Source organism: Strix aluco, chromosome 23 (assembly GCF_031877795.1).
Source record: "Strix aluco isolate bStrAlu1 chromosome 23, bStrAlu1.hap1, whole genome shotgun sequence".
NCBI lineage: Eukaryota > Metazoa > Chordata > Aves > Strigiformes > Strigidae > Strix > Strix aluco.
In genome coordinates this window covers 276,303-292,011 of record NC_133953.1, presented here as the reverse complement: position 1 = coordinate 292,011, position 15,709 = coordinate 276,303, and the positions used below count along the sequence as shown (strand labels likewise).

The 15,709-nt window shown below is 55.6% G+C and overlaps 4 protein-coding genes across 5 annotated transcripts in view; 2 read left to right on the top strand and 2 right to left on the bottom strand.

The window, feature by feature from the left end:
- Window positions 1–296: 296 nt before the first annotated feature.
- CENATAC (centrosomal AT-AC splicing factor) lies at window positions 297–3,864 on the bottom strand. Of its 2 annotated transcripts, XM_074849043.1 has the most exons (9): window positions 3,544–3,864; window positions 3,313–3,478; window positions 3,176–3,238; window positions 2,985–3,049; window positions 2,528–2,633; window positions 2,168–2,198; window positions 1,681–1,770; window positions 1,432–1,564; window positions 297–961 (listed from the first exon to the last, which is right to left on the bottom strand). In XM_074849043.1, exons 1-9 carry the CDS (start codon window positions 3,849–3,851, stop codon window positions 916–918), a joined length of 1,008 nt encoding a protein of 335 aa, XP_074705144.1. In that variant the 5' UTR covers window positions 3,852–3,864; the 3' UTR covers window positions 297–915. The 2 variants fall into 2 exon arrangements, 1 of the variants encoding a protein (XP_074705144.1); XR_012626246.1 differs by lacking the exon at window positions 297–961 and having other exon boundaries at window positions 2,168–2,296.
- A 702-nt stretch (window positions 3,865–4,566) lies between these two features.
- On the top strand, window positions 4,567–12,079 carry LOC141933677 (uncharacterized). The gene is made up of 7 exons (XM_074848557.1): window positions 4,567–5,828; window positions 8,905–9,011; window positions 9,521–9,703; window positions 10,985–11,027; window positions 11,537–11,638; window positions 11,726–11,846; window positions 12,027–12,079. Exons 1-7 carry the CDS (start codon window positions 5,601–5,603, stop codon window positions 12,077–12,079), a joined length of 837 nt encoding a protein of 278 aa, XP_074704658.1. The 5' UTR covers window positions 4,567–5,600.
- On the bottom strand, window positions 5,984–8,462 carry FOXR1 (forkhead box R1). Its single transcript, XM_074849005.1, has 6 exons — window positions 8,414–8,462; window positions 8,060–8,152; window positions 7,716–7,784; window positions 7,199–7,530; window positions 6,730–7,043; window positions 5,984–6,359 (listed from the first exon to the last, which is right to left on the bottom strand). Exons 1-6 carry the CDS (start codon window positions 8,460–8,462, stop codon window positions 5,984–5,986), a joined length of 1,233 nt encoding a protein of 410 aa, XP_074705106.1.
- Window positions 11,689–15,709, top strand: part of BCL9L (BCL9 like) — a 66,818-nt gene continuing 62,797 nt past the window's right edge. The window contains exon 1 of the mRNA XM_074848681.1: window positions 11,689–11,846. The gene's annotated coding sequence lies outside the window, so the exon portion shown is untranslated. The remainder of the gene's footprint in view (window positions 11,847–15,709) is intronic.

Below are 15,709 nucleotides of genomic sequence, written 5' to 3'. Positions count from 1 at the left end.
TCCTCCACCAGCTGTTTTTGCATTTATACGGTGTTACCAGTGTAGCAGGAACATGCTTTTATATTGTGAAAAGGGAAGGAGCTTTTGCATCACCTACAGCACCAGTGATGTTAAACCAGATTCAGTTCTAGTAGGAGGAGGATTGAGGCCCATTTCTTGCATCACAGGTAGGAAAGGTGCCAGTGGGGTATCTTCATTACGTATTTAAACTCCCTCTACACAGATCTCTGCATATGAGGCCACAGTGTCTTAACAGGTCGGTGTGTAGTGGGGGAACACAGATAAGCAGCTCTAAATAAGGCTGTAAATATTTTATTGAAATTGAAAGTAAGAGCTGCCCACAGCAAAGGTCTTTAAGGCCTCCTTTCTTCTACTGACCTTTAGGTGAGGCAGAACAAGTGAATGTAAATTAGAATGAAAACAGGGGGTGCATGGCATCAGTTGCCCCCCGAGCGAAAATCTGTCTGAAAGGAGTTTCAGCTCATCTACTAACAGGTAAATTAAAAAAAAAAAGTGTCAAAAGCATCTCTAACAGGATGTCATGCTACACATCAGTGCAGGACACTGGCAGCATGCGCTATATAAGCTGGGCTCTCTGATTCTGAAGGTATGGCTTGGGCAGGAGACCTTCCCTGCTGGCAGGATCTGCCTTTGTGTAGCTTTGGACTTCAGAAATGGGTGCCCAAATACACACTGCGTGTCCCTGACAAAGCAGCCAGGGAGCTTTCAGAGCTGCTCAATGCAGTGTTATGGCGTGGTTATGCTGCCTTCCAGGGGCTGAGCTCATTCAGGCCTATATATTAAATAAAAGCATGGAACTTGGCGGCAGCTGCAGCGACAAAGCTGCAGCTACCCGTGGTCCGTCTGCCCCTCCACAACAGCCAGAGCTTGGTTCCTTCGGTGCTCCTCTCCTGATCACCTTTTTTTCTTGTTTTCCCCCGATTCAGTTCTAAACTGATGCCTGAAAGAGAGCATAGAATTCAGAATGCAACAGCCTTTAGAAAGAGGTAACGAACGCTGCCTCATCCACCAGGAAGACAGCGCTGTGCAGAGTGGTTTAGATCGGAGGCTCATGCAGTTATCTTTTCTGTTATCTCCGTGAGAGTCTCTCCAGCTAGCTGACACACGTTTCTAGCACGTGAAAAGGTGCCAGCAGGACAGCACATGGGTCTGAAAGGTGAGCCAGGCTTAACCAGACAGACACCTTGGCGTGTGTGGCCCCTACAGTTGTGACCGTGCTCCCCCCGACCAGTCACGCGTGCGCTGCTGCAGGTGAGCGACGCTCTGCCCGGGCCAAGCGCTGCGTGGCACAACCCTCCCGTGCGGCCAGATGCCTCCCTGCGCTGGCCGCTGCCACCAAGCCCACTCTCCTGCCTGTGAGGACGCTGCAAACCCTGCGCTCAGCCTGGGTCCCTGCTGCCGGGAGCTCACCTGGACTGCCACCTCCTGCCGTGATTCCAGACCCGCCCGAAGGAAGGCAGCCAGCTGTCGCCGGTCTGAGAGGTATGATCAAAGTTGGCACCCACACGCTCTGCCGGGAGCTTCTTCAGCTTCTGCTTCTCCTCTAAAAAAAAAAAAAAAATACTTTGTTCAGCAGAAGTTTTTCAGTCAAATCGCTTTTGATTCTTTAGTGTGGTAAAGTGAACATAGGCTTAACTGAAATGTATACAAGGTGCTCACTTTGTTTGAGAAATTCCTCATAGGAAGGTCCAATTTGTGGTTTACTTCCTTCCTCTTCCTCTTCCTTTGTTAGCCACGGAGGTTTTGCTCCTAGAAGTCACAGGGTAGATGTATTCAGCCACTGAAGCTACCCTAAACTTGAAATGGAAAAGCACCTCCTCTTCCCCCACCCCTGCAGCTCGCCCTACCAAGTACATGGTGAAGGAAAAGTAAACTTTGGGCTTTGTAAGAAAAAGCAGCTGGCTTGCCCCGGTTAAGGCCATGGCAGATCACACCCCAAACCATGCACTCCACACAGCAGCAGCACCAACTGTTCGTCGTAACAGGAGTGTTTTCTTCTTCTCTAGGCAAATACTAGCACAAGAGTGAGCACCTCCTGGTTATGCTGTTAACTGCTTTAGAATTGCTTCCAGTTATCCCTGTTACGTTGCAAGCCAAGAGCTTTCAGTAGGGCAGCAACCAAGAGTCGCGCAGCAGGTGTGATTACCTGTGTGAACGTTTCCTTTCCCTTCTGTTTCCTGTTAACAGAAGCATAAAACACTAATAAGGAAGCGATGCTTTTAAGAGTATCTCTGAACAGGCTGGTGGTGTGTGCGTTCCCTTCCCAGCTCCAGTTCTGTTACAAAAAGAGAGAGGGAGGCCCTTCTCAACTCAGGGCATGTTAAAGAACGTTTGCTCAATGCAACTCTAAGTTAACCCTGGATGCCTGAAACTCGCAGCTGCTTTCTTGCTTGAAAAGCTGCCTTTTTCAGCGATGGAGACTGCAACCCCTTGTTTTGCTTTGTAACACGTGCTCTGTGCAACTTGCGGGTAATTTAAGTCACACTCACGAGCAAGTCGCCCCTACCTGGTGGCCAATGAAGGTCAAAGCCTGGCCTGATTCCATCCAGTTTACGTCAGGCCCTGCCTGCATCCCGCTGGGGCCGGGCTGCTCTGCATCGTGAGGGGAGTCCCTGGAAGAGAGACGCCAAGGGGCAGTCGGAGAGGTGAGCCGTGGTTAAAGCTGGGCTGGCAGTGCCTGCCCGGCGCCTCCTGGAGCAGCGGTTGTGTTTGTGTTTGGAGAGCTTTGCAGGACGAGGGATGAGGAGGAGAGTTCTCAGGCACGGTAACGGTGGATGCGTGTGTGTGATGGCTGCGCTCGCTCTTCGTGGCGGTTAGCGCTCACCTACAGTCTCAGTAAGCGCTGGCTGAGGATCGAGTGACCGTGCGCTCCCGCTGAGGACAGCGTTGACTCGCGTGGCACGAGCGAGGCCGGGTTTTGCGTGGGGTCGGGGTTAGCGGCAGTGGAAGGAAATGGTTCTCACCTTTGGCGTCCCACGGGCAAGCTCTGGCCGGACGGTCCTGGGCCCGGCTCTGGCTCTGTTTGAAGCTGGGTGCGATTCAGGGAAATGGAACGCTGTTCTGGCGCTGCGCAGAGCCCCCCCACCCCCCCAGCGGTGGGGCCGGTGGCCCCATCCCCGGTCCCCGCAGCCAGGGCAGGATACGGCTCACCGACCTGCAGCGCGGCCCACACCGTCTCCCGCTGCCTGCGCTCGGCTTCGCGGATGCCGGCCGCCATCTGCGGGGGGAGCGGGCGGGTGAGGCGGGTGCGGCGCGGGGCCGGGGGTGGGGCCGGGGCCGGTGCGGTGGTACCTGCCGGATGCGCTCGTCCTCCCGCCGCCGGTGCGCGTCCAGCGCCCGCTCCAGCGCCCGCGCGAAGCGCTCGTACTCCTCGGCCGGCACCAGGAACCGCTCCCGCAGCGCCGCCTCCGCCCGCTGCTCCCGCCAGAACCGCGCCGTCTCCCGCCGGTGCTGCGGCCTGCGGGGCCCCGGTCAGCGCCGCCGCCCCGCGCCGCCGCCCCGCCGCCCCGGCGCCCGCCTTACCCGGCCAGGTGCTGCAGGAGCGCGGCCCGCGGCAGCGCCATCCCGCCGCGCCGCCCGTCCCGCCGCACGCCGCGGCCGCAGCACAGGCACCAGACGCGCCGGTCGTGCTCGGCCGGGTCGTAGGGCCGCACGGCCGCGCCGCTCCCGCCCTCCTCCTCGGCGGCCGCCGCCGCCGCCCGCGCCGCCGCCACCTCCTCCTGCAGCCGGTCCAGCGCCTCCCGCAGCCGCCGCCGGTGCGCCGCGCTGTAGCGGTGCCGGCGGCCCGAGAAGGCGGTGCGGCGGCACAGCCCGCAGTACTGCGCCGACATGGCGGCGGCGGCGGCGCCGCGCAGGCGCGGGAAGCGCGGGCAGGGCCGCGCCGCGCCTCTGGCCGCCTCAGGGCGCCGGGGGGGGGCCGCGGCGGAGCCGCCGGGGGGGGGCCGCGGCGGGCGGGGCCGGGGCCGGCGGCGGCGGCCGCGGGGCGTTCCCCTGTGAAAAGGAGCGAGCCTTTCCCTCACAGCGAGCCGCCATTTCACGCGGTGCCCCCGCCGCCGGGTGCCAGGCGGGGACACGCGGCTGGCAGACGCTGTTCTCCCCCGGCCTGCCCCAAACTTTATTTGGTGTCTGACTTTTATCGTGACGAACAGGCTCTGGAGCCGCGTCGTAAGTCCTAGAAGCGCGCTGGCCTTCCGCCTACCTGCCTTTTGACACAGTCTGGCTGGTAGCGCTGGTCTGGCGCCCTTGTTTTCCTGCCTGACCGCCTGACCGCAGCTCTACTAAAATCTTAAGAGGTTGGGTTTGGTTTTTTTTACATTCAGTAAGAGCAGAGGGTGCTCATGCTCCAGTCTGGCAGGGTTGGAGGAGGGCGTCTGATCCGCAGCGTGAAGGTTACCTCAGTGCTGCCATCCAGCGCAGCCAGGCCTTCAAAGACCGTTCACCTTAAATCAGCTTCTGCCCAGACAGACGGACACGCAGACAGACCCCCTGCGCTGTCCTGTGTGGACTGACAGCCGTCCGTCCGCCTCTGACCTCTGCAGAGGCTCGGGTGACGTTGGTGCCCAGCCGAGCAGACTCACCCTGCGCGGTGGTTCGGGCACTAGTCAGAGGAGCCGCCCCAGCGGGAGCCTTTAGGCTTGACCAAATCCCGTTCAGCGCGTCTGTTCTACGCCCTGTGAGTGCAGGGGTGACAGGAGCTGATCTCCCGGGCGCCCGGCCTGGCCTGTGGCGCGGGGTCGGGGGCTGTCCCCTGGTTCTCTCCCCGTGGGTCAGCCCTAGGATACAGCCCAGCACTGAGCTCCACAACTTGCATCATGACTGTGCTGCTTGTCCCCCGTCACAGGGCACCCTGGCTCCTGCACACGGGGCTGATCACGGATGTCACTGGACCGATCATGCTTCCGCTCAGGCAGCTGCCGCAGCGCCCAGGAAGAAGATATGAAAAACCTACTCTTGTCGAACACTAGACCCCTGCTACCCGCCTGAATTCTGGCCCAGGGACGTGATTTTCCTGCCTCTAGCTGCAGAAGCGAGTCAACGACACAAGAGTAAGCTGTGATGGGGTTTCTTCTTCCTTTGTCACATCCTTGTGTCTCCAAGATCACTTTCTCCCTCCTCGCACTCTGCAGCGCTCGCTGATTTCTGCCAAGTGAGCGTTGCAGAAATTCCAAGCAGGGTGCCCAGCAGTTATGTGCATCCTTGCGCGCTGGTTTTACAGCTGCCCAGGCAAGTGCAACAGCTTGGAATAACATCTGTATGGTTAGGGGCTTCCCTCACTCAGCCAGCTAACGCGTTCTCTGCTCAGCCTCTGACCTGTGGGCCAAGACCCTGTGTTAGGGAACAGATTAACCTTCTCCTGCAGCTTAATCCTCTGCACCGCAAGAACGCTGCAAGACACAACGGCTTGCGTGGGGGACCATGTTAAAGTCGTAGCAGGTGCCATATGTCAAAATCCCTCTGCAACTTGAGATGTGTGCAGCTGGAGCAAAGACTTGCCGTACTGAAGGAAATTAAATTGGTCGTCTTTCTCCTCCCCCGCTTCTAAACTTGAGCCCTTATGTCGTGACGCTTGTAATTTCCACATGCAGCTCTTGGGAAGAGACCTGCGGTGGCACCTGAGGAAACAAGCTTCGTTTGAAGACACATGGTACGTGTTTCAGCAGCAGGGAGCCAGAGGGAATCGAAGGCCAAACAGAGATCTCATGAGATCTGCAAAAGAGAGAGAGAGAGGAATCTGTGGTGGTTACTTGGACCATAATGGCTGCTCAGGCACTGGTGCTGCAGCCGCAGTCCTTATCCGTATGAATGCGGTAGGTATCGTATCGCCCAGCAATGCGATACTGAGACGAAGAGTGTCTTAACGTGGCCTGGCTGCTGTATCTCGCCAGGTCAGGTTCATTAAAGAAGGGCTCTTGGCCGGTCTGGCGCCCAAGCCCTGCTTGTGGGGGTGCCTCTGCAGGGATCTCTACGTGTCTGGGGTCATCTGGCCCCGGTGTCCTGCAGTGCTGGTGACCGCAGACTGGCCTGGCCTGCGTCCCCCTGCTACAGGAATCTGGTAAAGTCTGACTCGCTCTGTGTTTTGCAGGGCTCCTGCCCTCTGAAACGTACTCGGTTTGCTCATGCTTTGGCGCACCATGTCGAGAGCCTCTTTCGGCAGGGCCTCTACTTCCTCCTGAAACTTTCTGCGTCCTTCTGGAGTCAGTTCCCACAGGCAGGACTTGCGCTTTCCCTCGCCACACACCAAGCCAGCGGTTTTCTCAAAGCAGCTGCTGAAGCACAGGTTGTGTCGGATCGTGTTTTTCCAGCCCTTTGAGGCCACTTGAAAAAATGGGAAGTGCTGCCTGTGGAGAGAAAAGATTTGTCCTGAGCTGAAGCACTCGGAGGCTGTGGTAGATAACAGAACACAGTGTATCCAGGCGAGGGAAGGAGGAGAGGGTCCTCCCTGACCCCTGTGACGTAAGGATGGCCAGCACAGTTGAGTGCTGCGTTTTTCTAAGGGGAGTAAGACAGAACTAAAATGCCAGCTCTCAAGACTCAGGGGTTTGGGTGTTGGCAAGGAGTGGAAGCAGTTTTCTCAGCGGCCTGGCTTAAGACCCGAACGCAAGTCCTGGCTGCCACACCCCTGCTCCCCAGTGGAAGATCAGAGACTCCTGTAGCCCTCCTTGTCCCTCTTCCCCATTCTGCACTGGGAGCTGGGAGAAGAGTGGGTACCGTGTGAACTGGTAGATCTGCTGCGCAGTCAGGCTGCCGCTCGCGCTGTTGCGCAGGGCGAGGGTGATGAGGACGCAGTAGTTAAGCGGGGGACGGAGCCAGCCTCCCTTGATTCCGATGCTCATCTGCCTGGGGCGCTTGAGCTTCACCCTCTGAGGTCTGAGGACTACAGATTTCCAAGGCTTTGGCATCGCCTTGAGTTCATGGGTTTCCAGCATTTCCTGAGGAACTGGGATGTCCACATGTGAAGCATCTTCATTCTTCGTAAGCTGGGGAGAGGAAGGAGAAAAGGGACGTGGATGTATTAGCCCTGGCTGAAATGAGGGACAGGGGTGAGCTGCGTTGTTCGAGGGGAGGATGGGTCTGGCACAGTGTGTATAGAAAGCTTATGTACTTGGAATTTCAGCCTCCGTGCCCACAGTTTGTACTCTCAGCCCGTTCGTCAGACAGGCGCTGTGCACTGACTGACCCCTCCCGACACGGGAGGCAGCTGCTCGTGGAGCTGCTGAGCCAGCTCGTGCGTTCCTGTGGGACGGTTGAGCACATATGATGCCTGGGGCTGCCCGAGCAGTTCCCTTTTCTGTACCTTTCCAGCCTCGCTGGAGGGAGACAGCACATCCTCCTCGGAACAGTGCGGGTCGGGGTGGTCCCAGGATGTGTTCAAGGACGAGGTTTCTGTGGCACCAGCCACCGAGGCTGCACGGCTGTTGAATCCGGCCGGGGCTGCACCAGGGCTCCCGAGGATGGGGCAGGCCAGGCTGGGGTCTACCCACATCCAGAGTCGGGACGGAGCGCTGGGTCCTAAGGAGAAGGAGAAACGTCACCCTGCCAGTCCTATCTGAGGACCGTTCCTAGACCCTGCTGCCCAGAGGCAGCCTGGGGCAGCTCTAATGCAATGCAGATCCCAAGGCAAAGGTCCCCAGTTCCCTCCTCATCCCTCTAAATAGTGTTTTATTTCCTGTTTTGTGTACAGCGTGCGTGCCCACGTGTTCTTGCACCACTGCGGCCAGCCCGAACAACGGTGCTCAGCTCTGAAAATTTGCTTTCTCTTTCCCCTATAAAGCCAGAAGAGTGAAAATTACTCCCTTCGGTCCTCCTTTCCCGAGTTTATCTACCTAAAAGGTTGCATTGGGAGGGAAGTGTGTCTGCAGGCACAGCCATGTAGTTATATCCTTGTCCCTGAGAGACGGGCGTCAGCTTTTTCTAAATAAGCTGAGAAAAATTCCAGTCTGGACCCAGATGTTCTGGCTGGTGGAAGACAAGCCCCTTCCCCAGGGCGTTCCCTGAAACACCGCTCGCCTCTGCAGGTGGTACCAGGTCCCAAACTGACCCCTGGCACCCGGCAGCGCCCAGCCGCAAGCGCCCATGCGCAGGGAGTCAGCATGCCGCTGCCACCTGCGATGGCGCGGGGTCTCGTCAGCGGCTGGCAGACACACAGGGACAGAGACACCCTGGTCAGCTCACGTCTGGGGTTTCTGTGGGCTGCTTACTTACTTACACGTAATTGCAGACACTTCTAATTTGATCTGATCGCATGTAAACGTAAAAAAAAAAAAATGGGCTTTTGGTTAACTTCTAGACTGGAGCTTACTATTTACCAGATTTTACAATTTCCACCTGAGTTTCAGAGTCGGGGATCTTTTTAAAAGGAAGCCAAGTCAGTCAATCCCCCAGAGGCCCTTACCTTGCAGAGAGTCTTCAGTAGTCAGGGTGAGTTTGAGCTCCTCTGCCATGTCCCAATCCTCGAGACCATTTTTTAAGTGCAGGCTTTCCCAAAATGACTTGTTTTGAAAGCTCAAGTACATTTTCTTTGTATGGCAAAGTGATGTCCAGGTGCTGAGCGCAGCGGGATCTATGAGGGTGGCACAAAGAATCCCATGAGTTTGAAGTGCTCTGTGCGCCGAGAGACTTGATTTCATATTTTGTTTAAAAAGGATATCACAGAGGTGAGTGAAAGGCCAGTCACTGTTTCACACTTCTAAATAACTATTAAAGGCCCTTCCAGTGAGTAAATGGTCCATACTGGTGGAGTAAGCCAGCTGATTGAGAATAAGAGAGGTGGCACCACATAGGCTCCATTTTCTGCCCATTTACTTTGCTAGAGCCTTGATAAATGAGCCATTACTCTGTTCATTAGGCTAACTTTTTTTTTTCCTGTTTCTGATAAAATCGCAGCGTTACCTATGCTGTGCAGTGGACTTTCCTGGTCTGAGAAGCCGAATGTCTCTGACAGGAGGATGGGTCTATGAGGGGTGCGGAGAGCGCTGGAGATGCATTTGCAGGTACGGGGGAGTTCCCTCACCCCACTTGCCTGGAAGTAGTGTGTTTTGAAGCTGGAAACTGCTCGAGATCAGCCCGGGCAAAACACTGGGGGGGGGGGGCGGGGGGGGGGGCGGGGCACAGGCAGGGGGAAGGAGCCAGGTGAAACAGATGCTGGGCATGCTTCCACAGCGTGTCTCTCAGAAACTTTTTGTGCAGCTTGAAGACACAATCTAAATTCTGCCCCTTCCTGAACTGGTTTTGTTTCTTCGACCACATCTTTCGCATGCGGCCCCCGCCTCGTCTGTCCCAGGGATTACAAAGGAAGCGATGTGGTTTGTGCTGTTAAAGGGTGGTTGTGATACACCCTCATCCTGCTCACCCGCTCACCATCGCTCCTCTGCTCGGGGGGGCAGGGGAGGTAGGTGGCACGGGTGCAAACGGAGTAGCTACAAATCAAAATCCAAGCCTTGGCTCAGTACCAGCAGGCAATTACATTCCAGACTCTCTACATATGTTGACCATTTTGTAGGAGGACGCGGGTTATGCTCATCACAGAGGAGTACGTCAGGGACTGGCTGCCAGTCTGTAGCAGAGAGACGGACAGAAGGAGGTCGGTTTTGGCAATTGCTGGAAAAGATTGCGCCATAACGTTAGTGTCACGATGTTGGGAGAGCCTCGGCTTAAATGTGAATTCTGCGACCTGGCAGCAAAGGTTTGGCTTTGAGTTGTTTGGGTTTTTTCTGCGTGATGGGAGAAAAGGGTAAGGTGCTTCTCCCCGCTGCAGGCTTGCTCTGCAGTGCTTTGGGCCAAACATTCCTGCACCATTTGCTGCCGCTGTTCTCACACCTTCCGTTATTTGCATCTTTTGAGCTGGGCTGTTGAAAAATAAGTCAAATGCCAAACCAAGCTTTTCTTGAAAAGGTGACCTCCCAAGGACAGAGGAGGATCTGGCATGCTTGGTTTTGCCTCTCCGTTAAAGGCGCACATGATAGGCTGGTACTGCATTAAGGTTTGCTTACTTCTTGTTAGGCGTCCCACAGGTATCAGGCCGGTATGGTTTGCTTTTGCGAGATGCAGAAGACTACAGTCGCATGGCTCCTTCCACCCTCGTGTGGCAAAGCTCGGTCGTTAGCGCAGATGACTGATGCGCTCCCCATCAGATTCCTCGGGTGTGAGCAGGGCTGCTCAGTTGGCTGCTTTCCTCAAAAAAGTCTGAGCACGCCCCAGTCGAAACCCTTTTCCCTTCCTGAAACCAGAGCCTGGTATTTGACTCGGGATGTGTTGCAAAGAATCCAGCTCCTCTAGTTTAATCATTTACCACGTATCGCTGTCGCATCACAGCATCGCTTTCCCCTTTCTCTCTGGAGCGAAGCTCTCCCGCAGCGTTGTACGCATCAGCTGAGGCGCAGTAACTCATTAAGCCTGTGATTATCTATGTGCACCCTCAGCTGACTCCTCACCTACCCGCATAACCTTTAGTACTTGAACAGTCAACTCGCACAAGAGTGCTAGAGTGCATACAGTTATGTTAATAAGCTTAGAAAAACGTGAGTATTTGGGGGGGTAAAAGACATCCTGTGATAGCTAGACCGTGCCTGCGGATGAAGTGTCTTGCCCGGCTTGCTCTTCCGCCAGGCGTGGCTTTGGAAGAGCGAGCGGGGCAGCGCGTGAGGTACCAATGTGACTAAAGACAGAAGAATATTTGGGGATGGGCTTGTCCATGGGAAGGACACCGTTGTTGCTGCCGCTTCCCAGGAGTTGCCCTGGGAAGAGCCGCCGGGAGGAGGATAAGGGGACCCGGTGGCTCAGCCTCAGGAGGCTGTGGGAGCAGCGATGGAATTCACCTGTAGCTGGTTCAGAGCCGGTGCCCCCCAGCGGCAGGTAGGGGCTGTCCTCCTGTAAAGGAGATGAGAAACAGCTGCAGACCTTCCAGGGCTGCCAGCAGTGGCTGGCTGCAGCTGATTAGAGATTCCTTTCTCCCATCTTTCCCCAGGTTTCTGTGCTCTCAGAGGAGGCTGTACTGGTCCGTGGCACTGGCAAGTAACTCACAGGAAGGGGAGGGGTAGGACAGAGCATAATGTGATACAGCGCTCCACCCAGCGCGGCTCTGAACAGTTGTACTGAGACCTTCCCCAAACAAAGATTTGAAAAGGCCTTGCGAGTGTTTCCTGCCTCTGCTGCAGGGATGGAAAGCATTCCCCCATGTGCTAATGTTTACTTCTTACTGGTAGAAATTTGAGGTGCTGCTATAACACAAACAGGTAAAGCAGGGAAATGAGCCCTGGGCTCTGCCTGGTCCGTGCAATGAAGCTGGCAAAACTGGAAGCAGAAGTGTTCGTTTCCAGCTTGAAGCCCAAGAATGTTTTAAATATATACGTTTGCAACCATGGACCTTTCCCTTAAGTCTAGGAAAAGGCAAGAAGTCCTTAATTTTGCCTTTGGCCATTCAGCTGCTGAAGCCCAGTCCCACCGCTCTGTATTTGGTGTGTCCTGGGTGGAAGCATCGTAAGACCCGGGCTCTTTCTTGCTGCCCCTGCTTCCCCAGGGGAGAGGGATCTTCACCAGGCTGGTAGAGACGATTTGTGGCAAGTCAAATCTAAGACTGCTGATTCCTTATGCCCTGCAGTTTAACCAGAAGCTCACGCTGGTATCCTAAAGGCATCTCATTTTTTGGGCCCCCTCTAGCTTTGGCAGGTGAAGCAGAAGTTGGCAGTGAACCTGCTGACACGTGCAGAAGGCCGAAGTAGCCAGCGTCTCCGCCTGCGTCATGAATGGAGCTGAAGATGTAGAGAGGAGACGAGCTAGAGGTGTCTTAGCTCAGGACATCTGGATCCTTCACAGCCAGCTCTTTTCAGGTGAGTGTTACCTGCACGGAAGCCGACCAATGGGGTAATTTTACTGAAAACCAGACTCGCCTACTCCCGCACATCCCGTAACCACAGCAAGGACAGCGAAGCTTCGTCAGGACACGCGTTGGGGTCAGGGAGTGAGCGCAGTCCTCTTCTCTCGCTGATTCCCATCTCCTGGCGTTTTAGACGAAGGCTCGTTTGCAAATCCAGAGAAAAGATATTTCAGATTCGAGACGTGACTGGGAAGGTGCTCAGTCACGTCTCGGGGTGTCTGACTTTTGTACGTGCATTTCTGTGCATGTGTGTAACACGTAGGTAGATGTCTACGGCCGGGCTTGTGGCTTCATGTGCACGTGCTGTGTGAGGTGTCTCGGCAAGACAGAGGAACTAGATTTGCTCCCATTTCTGAAAGATGGTGGATCCAAGCTCACTCTCTCCCCCAGAGGTAGGGGAGCTCTGTAACTTGCTTCTGACTCAGAGTTGTTATTCCAATCTGGCTCGCATCGTTCTTGTATTCTGCAGCCCCTGAAAGCTTTGAATTTGTGCAGAGTGACGTCTGCTTGTCCGTGGCCATACGAGGGCATCGTCTCCTGTCATGGCTTGGCCCAGCCGATGGTGTTTGTATGGGAGGAAGCTCAGTGCACTTGGTGGGGACTCTGGGCTTGTGGATGCTGGTCATGCCAATCAACTGTGGTTTTTATATAATTTTGTAAAGAATTTATTGGTTTTCCTGTGGAAGAGCAGAGATTAATTTCCATTCCAAATAAGTAATTGGTACTTTTCCCCATCTTCCCAGTACGGGGTGTACGGCAGGTGCCTGGCCTGTCCTCGCACAGTGCCGCTCCTGCTGCGTTGGCATTGCTTCAGCTCCCTGCACTGCAGCAAGTGGCTGATGCTGCCACTGTAATGTAGAAAGAGCCCCCAGGACTGTGTGGGCCAGGGTTAAAAACAGTCCTTTCTGTTAAAGGGAGGCAGTGGAGAAAGTCTGGGTGGGCAGGGGGAGAGGGAACACGAGGCAGAGAGGAGGCTGTGGCTGGTGAGGGGGGGCCGCTCTGTTGGCACCGGAGCGGGGGCTGCGTCGGGGCGCCCGGCCCATCCTGCGGGCGCCTGCTGTGCCTCTGACTGTATCATAGATGCTGCTGCCATCGTAGCTGTTCGTAGCCTCCTCGGGATGTGACAACACAACAGATGTACTTGTTGAGCATCGTGGCCTTTTTTATTAGCTGTATTCTGTTCTCTCTGAACAGATACACTATTTTTCTGGTGGGGGAATGGCGGCCTCTTACCCCCCACGTCCTCAAATTCTGTGAAGTTGCAGTAAAAGCACTGAACTCGGGTCTCTGCCCCTCCTCCCTGATTTTTAAAACCACTTCAAAGGTGAGCTGGCAGACGATTGAAGTGACTGGTTCTGCCGGGCTCGCCGCTGCTCACCTTTCGTGCCGCTCCCCCACGGAACAAAGCGCGGCACTTCCCTTTGATTTCCCCCTTTGAAAGCCATAGGGGACAGAGTCTGAAATGCTCCACAACTTTTTTGGTGACTCTGCTCTGGTACCTTCCTGAAGCGCTGGGTGGATCAGGACAGGGCTCCAGGGAGGAGACCTCGCTCGCGGCTGAATCGGCCATCGGCGCAGGCTGGCCAACGGGATGCTTCGTCCCTCCTGGGTGTCGCAGCCGGCATCCCCTGTTTCTGTAGGGAGGGCAAGGTCACGCGTGCAGCCAGGGGAGGGAGGAGCCCCCGGAGTTGTGTCAGTGGCTTTGACTGACACGCGCGGGGGTCCCGGAGCCCAGCCTGGCTGCCCCTCGCCAGCAGCACATGCCACCTCCCGGTTCAGCTGCTGCCCGAGGGAGGGGTCTTCCCTCTTCCCCTTTGGTGTGCTCTCTGCCAGAGGAGATGGCACATGGCGGAGCGGAGCACGTGCTGCCAGTCTCCTCCCAGGTGGGAAGGGGAAAACCAGTGAGCACGTGTGCTGCAGCCGGCGCCCGAGGCGCAGTCTGCTCACTGTCTCTGCAAGGGACGCTTCTCCTCGCAAGTGTGGGGCTGGACGGGGAGAGCGGGGCTTGTCTTTGTGATGAGAGTTTCCAGAGCTCTTCCTGTGCTGTCAGGGCTGGAGGTGTTTGCAGAGCTCTAACGCGCAGGGCTGTCGTCTGCAGGCCGGCGGTGATGCTGGCCCCCCCCTGCCTAGAGCGAGGGGGGTGAAGACCACCTCGTACCGATTCGACCACCCCGCTTGGTGCCGTGCCCCAGAGCTCTGTTATCACCACACAAACGGAGCTTGTCCCTGCTCAGCTCCTGAGATGACAAGGTCGTGGCTTGCGGCAGCGCAGCCGCATGGCCGGTGCGTGCAGCGTTTAGTGAGAAGCGATGCAGGTCGTGGCTGCGATGCTCAGAAACAGTGGGATGCTGACACGGTGCAGGAGGCAGTGGTAATAAAGCAGTAGGAATTGGTTGTGTTGAAGGAAGCACCAGATGACAGACTTGGGCTAAGGTTAATAAATCTGATCTCTGTTATTCTGGTGAGACTCTTCATGTTTTATAGGTGGCGTCGCTTTTATATGTGTTGCAGAGCTGCAGAATTGAGAGGAAACCTCCTCTTGCCTCCTGGTTCAGGGCCAGGCTGGATGCCTGCACACGGCTTCTTGTGGAACAGCGCTGAAAATCTAAATACGTGAGTGTGTGTGTGAGTGTGTGTGTTCACCTCTCAGCCCCCGGGTGCAAGAACTGATGCTGCAATCACACTCGGCTGCTTACAGGAGGACATCCCATGTACCAGGGTGCGAGCCTTCGCGTAAGACCACTCTGTGATTCAGCCGCGCTCACCCTGCCAGTGGAGTCACTGCCATCAGGAGGACCACGTCACTGAAAGTTTAGTCTAAAATAACCCCCTTTTCTTTTTATTGTCCCTTGAAACAGGGATGTTGTATCTTTAAAGCATCCCCTTCTCATTCCCCTAATACCTTAAGGCCTTGGAGTGGTTCTGGAGGAGAGGATCAGTGCAGGAGTTTAAGGCATCTTTCCCTGCCCTGCTGCACTGCTCACTTACTGCTGCGAAGGCTGTGCTTTGCCATTTCCATGGAAACCATTAGTTGCTAAGCAACTGGAGCATCATCTGCGCTGAGCCCTCGCATCTAATTATCCCATCACAGTGGCTGAGAGGTGCTGGGGGGGGATTAACTCCTCTACCATGGCAGATCCATTGACAACACTTTAGTCACATTTAAAGGGACACCGTCTCCCTTCTGCTGCGCTTATCGATGCTCTCTCGCTCGGGCAGTTACTTGGTTTTCTTGCATCGTTGGACTATGAGGAGGGGTTCGGGTCTCTGCGAGCAGCAGAGACGCCGTCTGTGCTTGTGGCATGCTTGCTGCCCATGCACGGAGCTCTGCTGCAAGCCCTTTCCCTCCAAGTTACGCAGGATGCGCTTCGCTGTGTGCTTGGACCACGCAGTCCTTGCCTCGTGGACCCTGTCTGGGCCATACCTTAGTCCTTCCTATATCTTCTTTGTGTTGCGATCGCCTGGATGCTGCCCTTGTGTTATTGTCTCTGTCCCCAGAGCCTGATGTCATGTCTGCTCTGTGAGGTATTGCTAATTCCTCAGAACGCGGCAGTGGAAGAGGTGGGCAGCTTGCTGCCTTAGGTCTGTCTGCAGATGAAAGCAAACATTGCGTAGCTCGATGTTCAGCTCAGTATTACCTTACTGTTTGCTGCCAGGAGGGCAGGAGATTAAGTCTTCGAGGAGCACTGAAAGCCTGAGGTGTAAAGTAACAACTAAGGAAAATCTCATTTCCCACACCTCTGTAAGTGCACAAAGCACCAGCTGACTGGTGAATTTGAACATTCAGATAAAATAGTCTGAGAGGTCTGGTCTGAG

Excerpts from the sequence above, each read along its gene's own strand:
- CENATAC (XM_074849043.1), bottom strand. The coding sequence starts at position 3,851 with ATGTCGGCGCAGTACTGCGGGCTGTGCCGCCGCACCGCCTTCTCGGGC. Across the intron at positions 3,479-3,543 it reads CTCCTGCAGCACCTGGCCGG|GCCGCAGCACCGGCGGGAGA; the intron begins GTAAGGCGGGCG and ends GGGGCCCCGCAG. Across the intron at positions 1,565-1,680 it reads TGAGGAATTTCTCAAACAAA|AGGAGAAGCAGAAGCTGAAG; the intron begins GTGAGCACCTTG and ends TTTTTTTTTTAG.
- LOC141933677 (XM_074848557.1), top strand. The coding sequence starts at position 5,601 with ATGCAGCTCTTGGGAAGAGACCTGCGGTGGCACCTGAGGAAACAAGCT. Across the intron at positions 9,012-9,520 it reads CGCTGGAGATGCATTTGCAG|GAGGACGCGGGTTATGCTCA; the intron begins GTACGGGGGAGT and ends ACCATTTTGTAG. Across the intron at positions 11,639-11,725 it reads TTAACCAGAAGCTCACGCTG|AAGGCCGAAGTAGCCAGCGT; the intron begins GTATCCTAAAGG and ends TGACACGTGCAG.
- FOXR1 (XM_074849005.1), bottom strand. The coding sequence starts at position 8,462 with ATGGCAGAGGAGCTCAAACTCACCCTGACTACTGAAGACTCTCTGCAA. Across the intron at positions 7,785-8,059 it reads GGCGCTGCCGGGTGCCAGGG|GGGAAAGAGAAAGCAAATTT; the intron begins GTCAGTTTGGGA and ends CTGGCTTTATAG. Across the intron at positions 7,044-7,198 it reads TGCCTCCCGTGTCGGGAGGG|CCAGGGCTAATACATCCACG; the intron begins GTCAGTCAGTGC and ends CCCTCATTTCAG.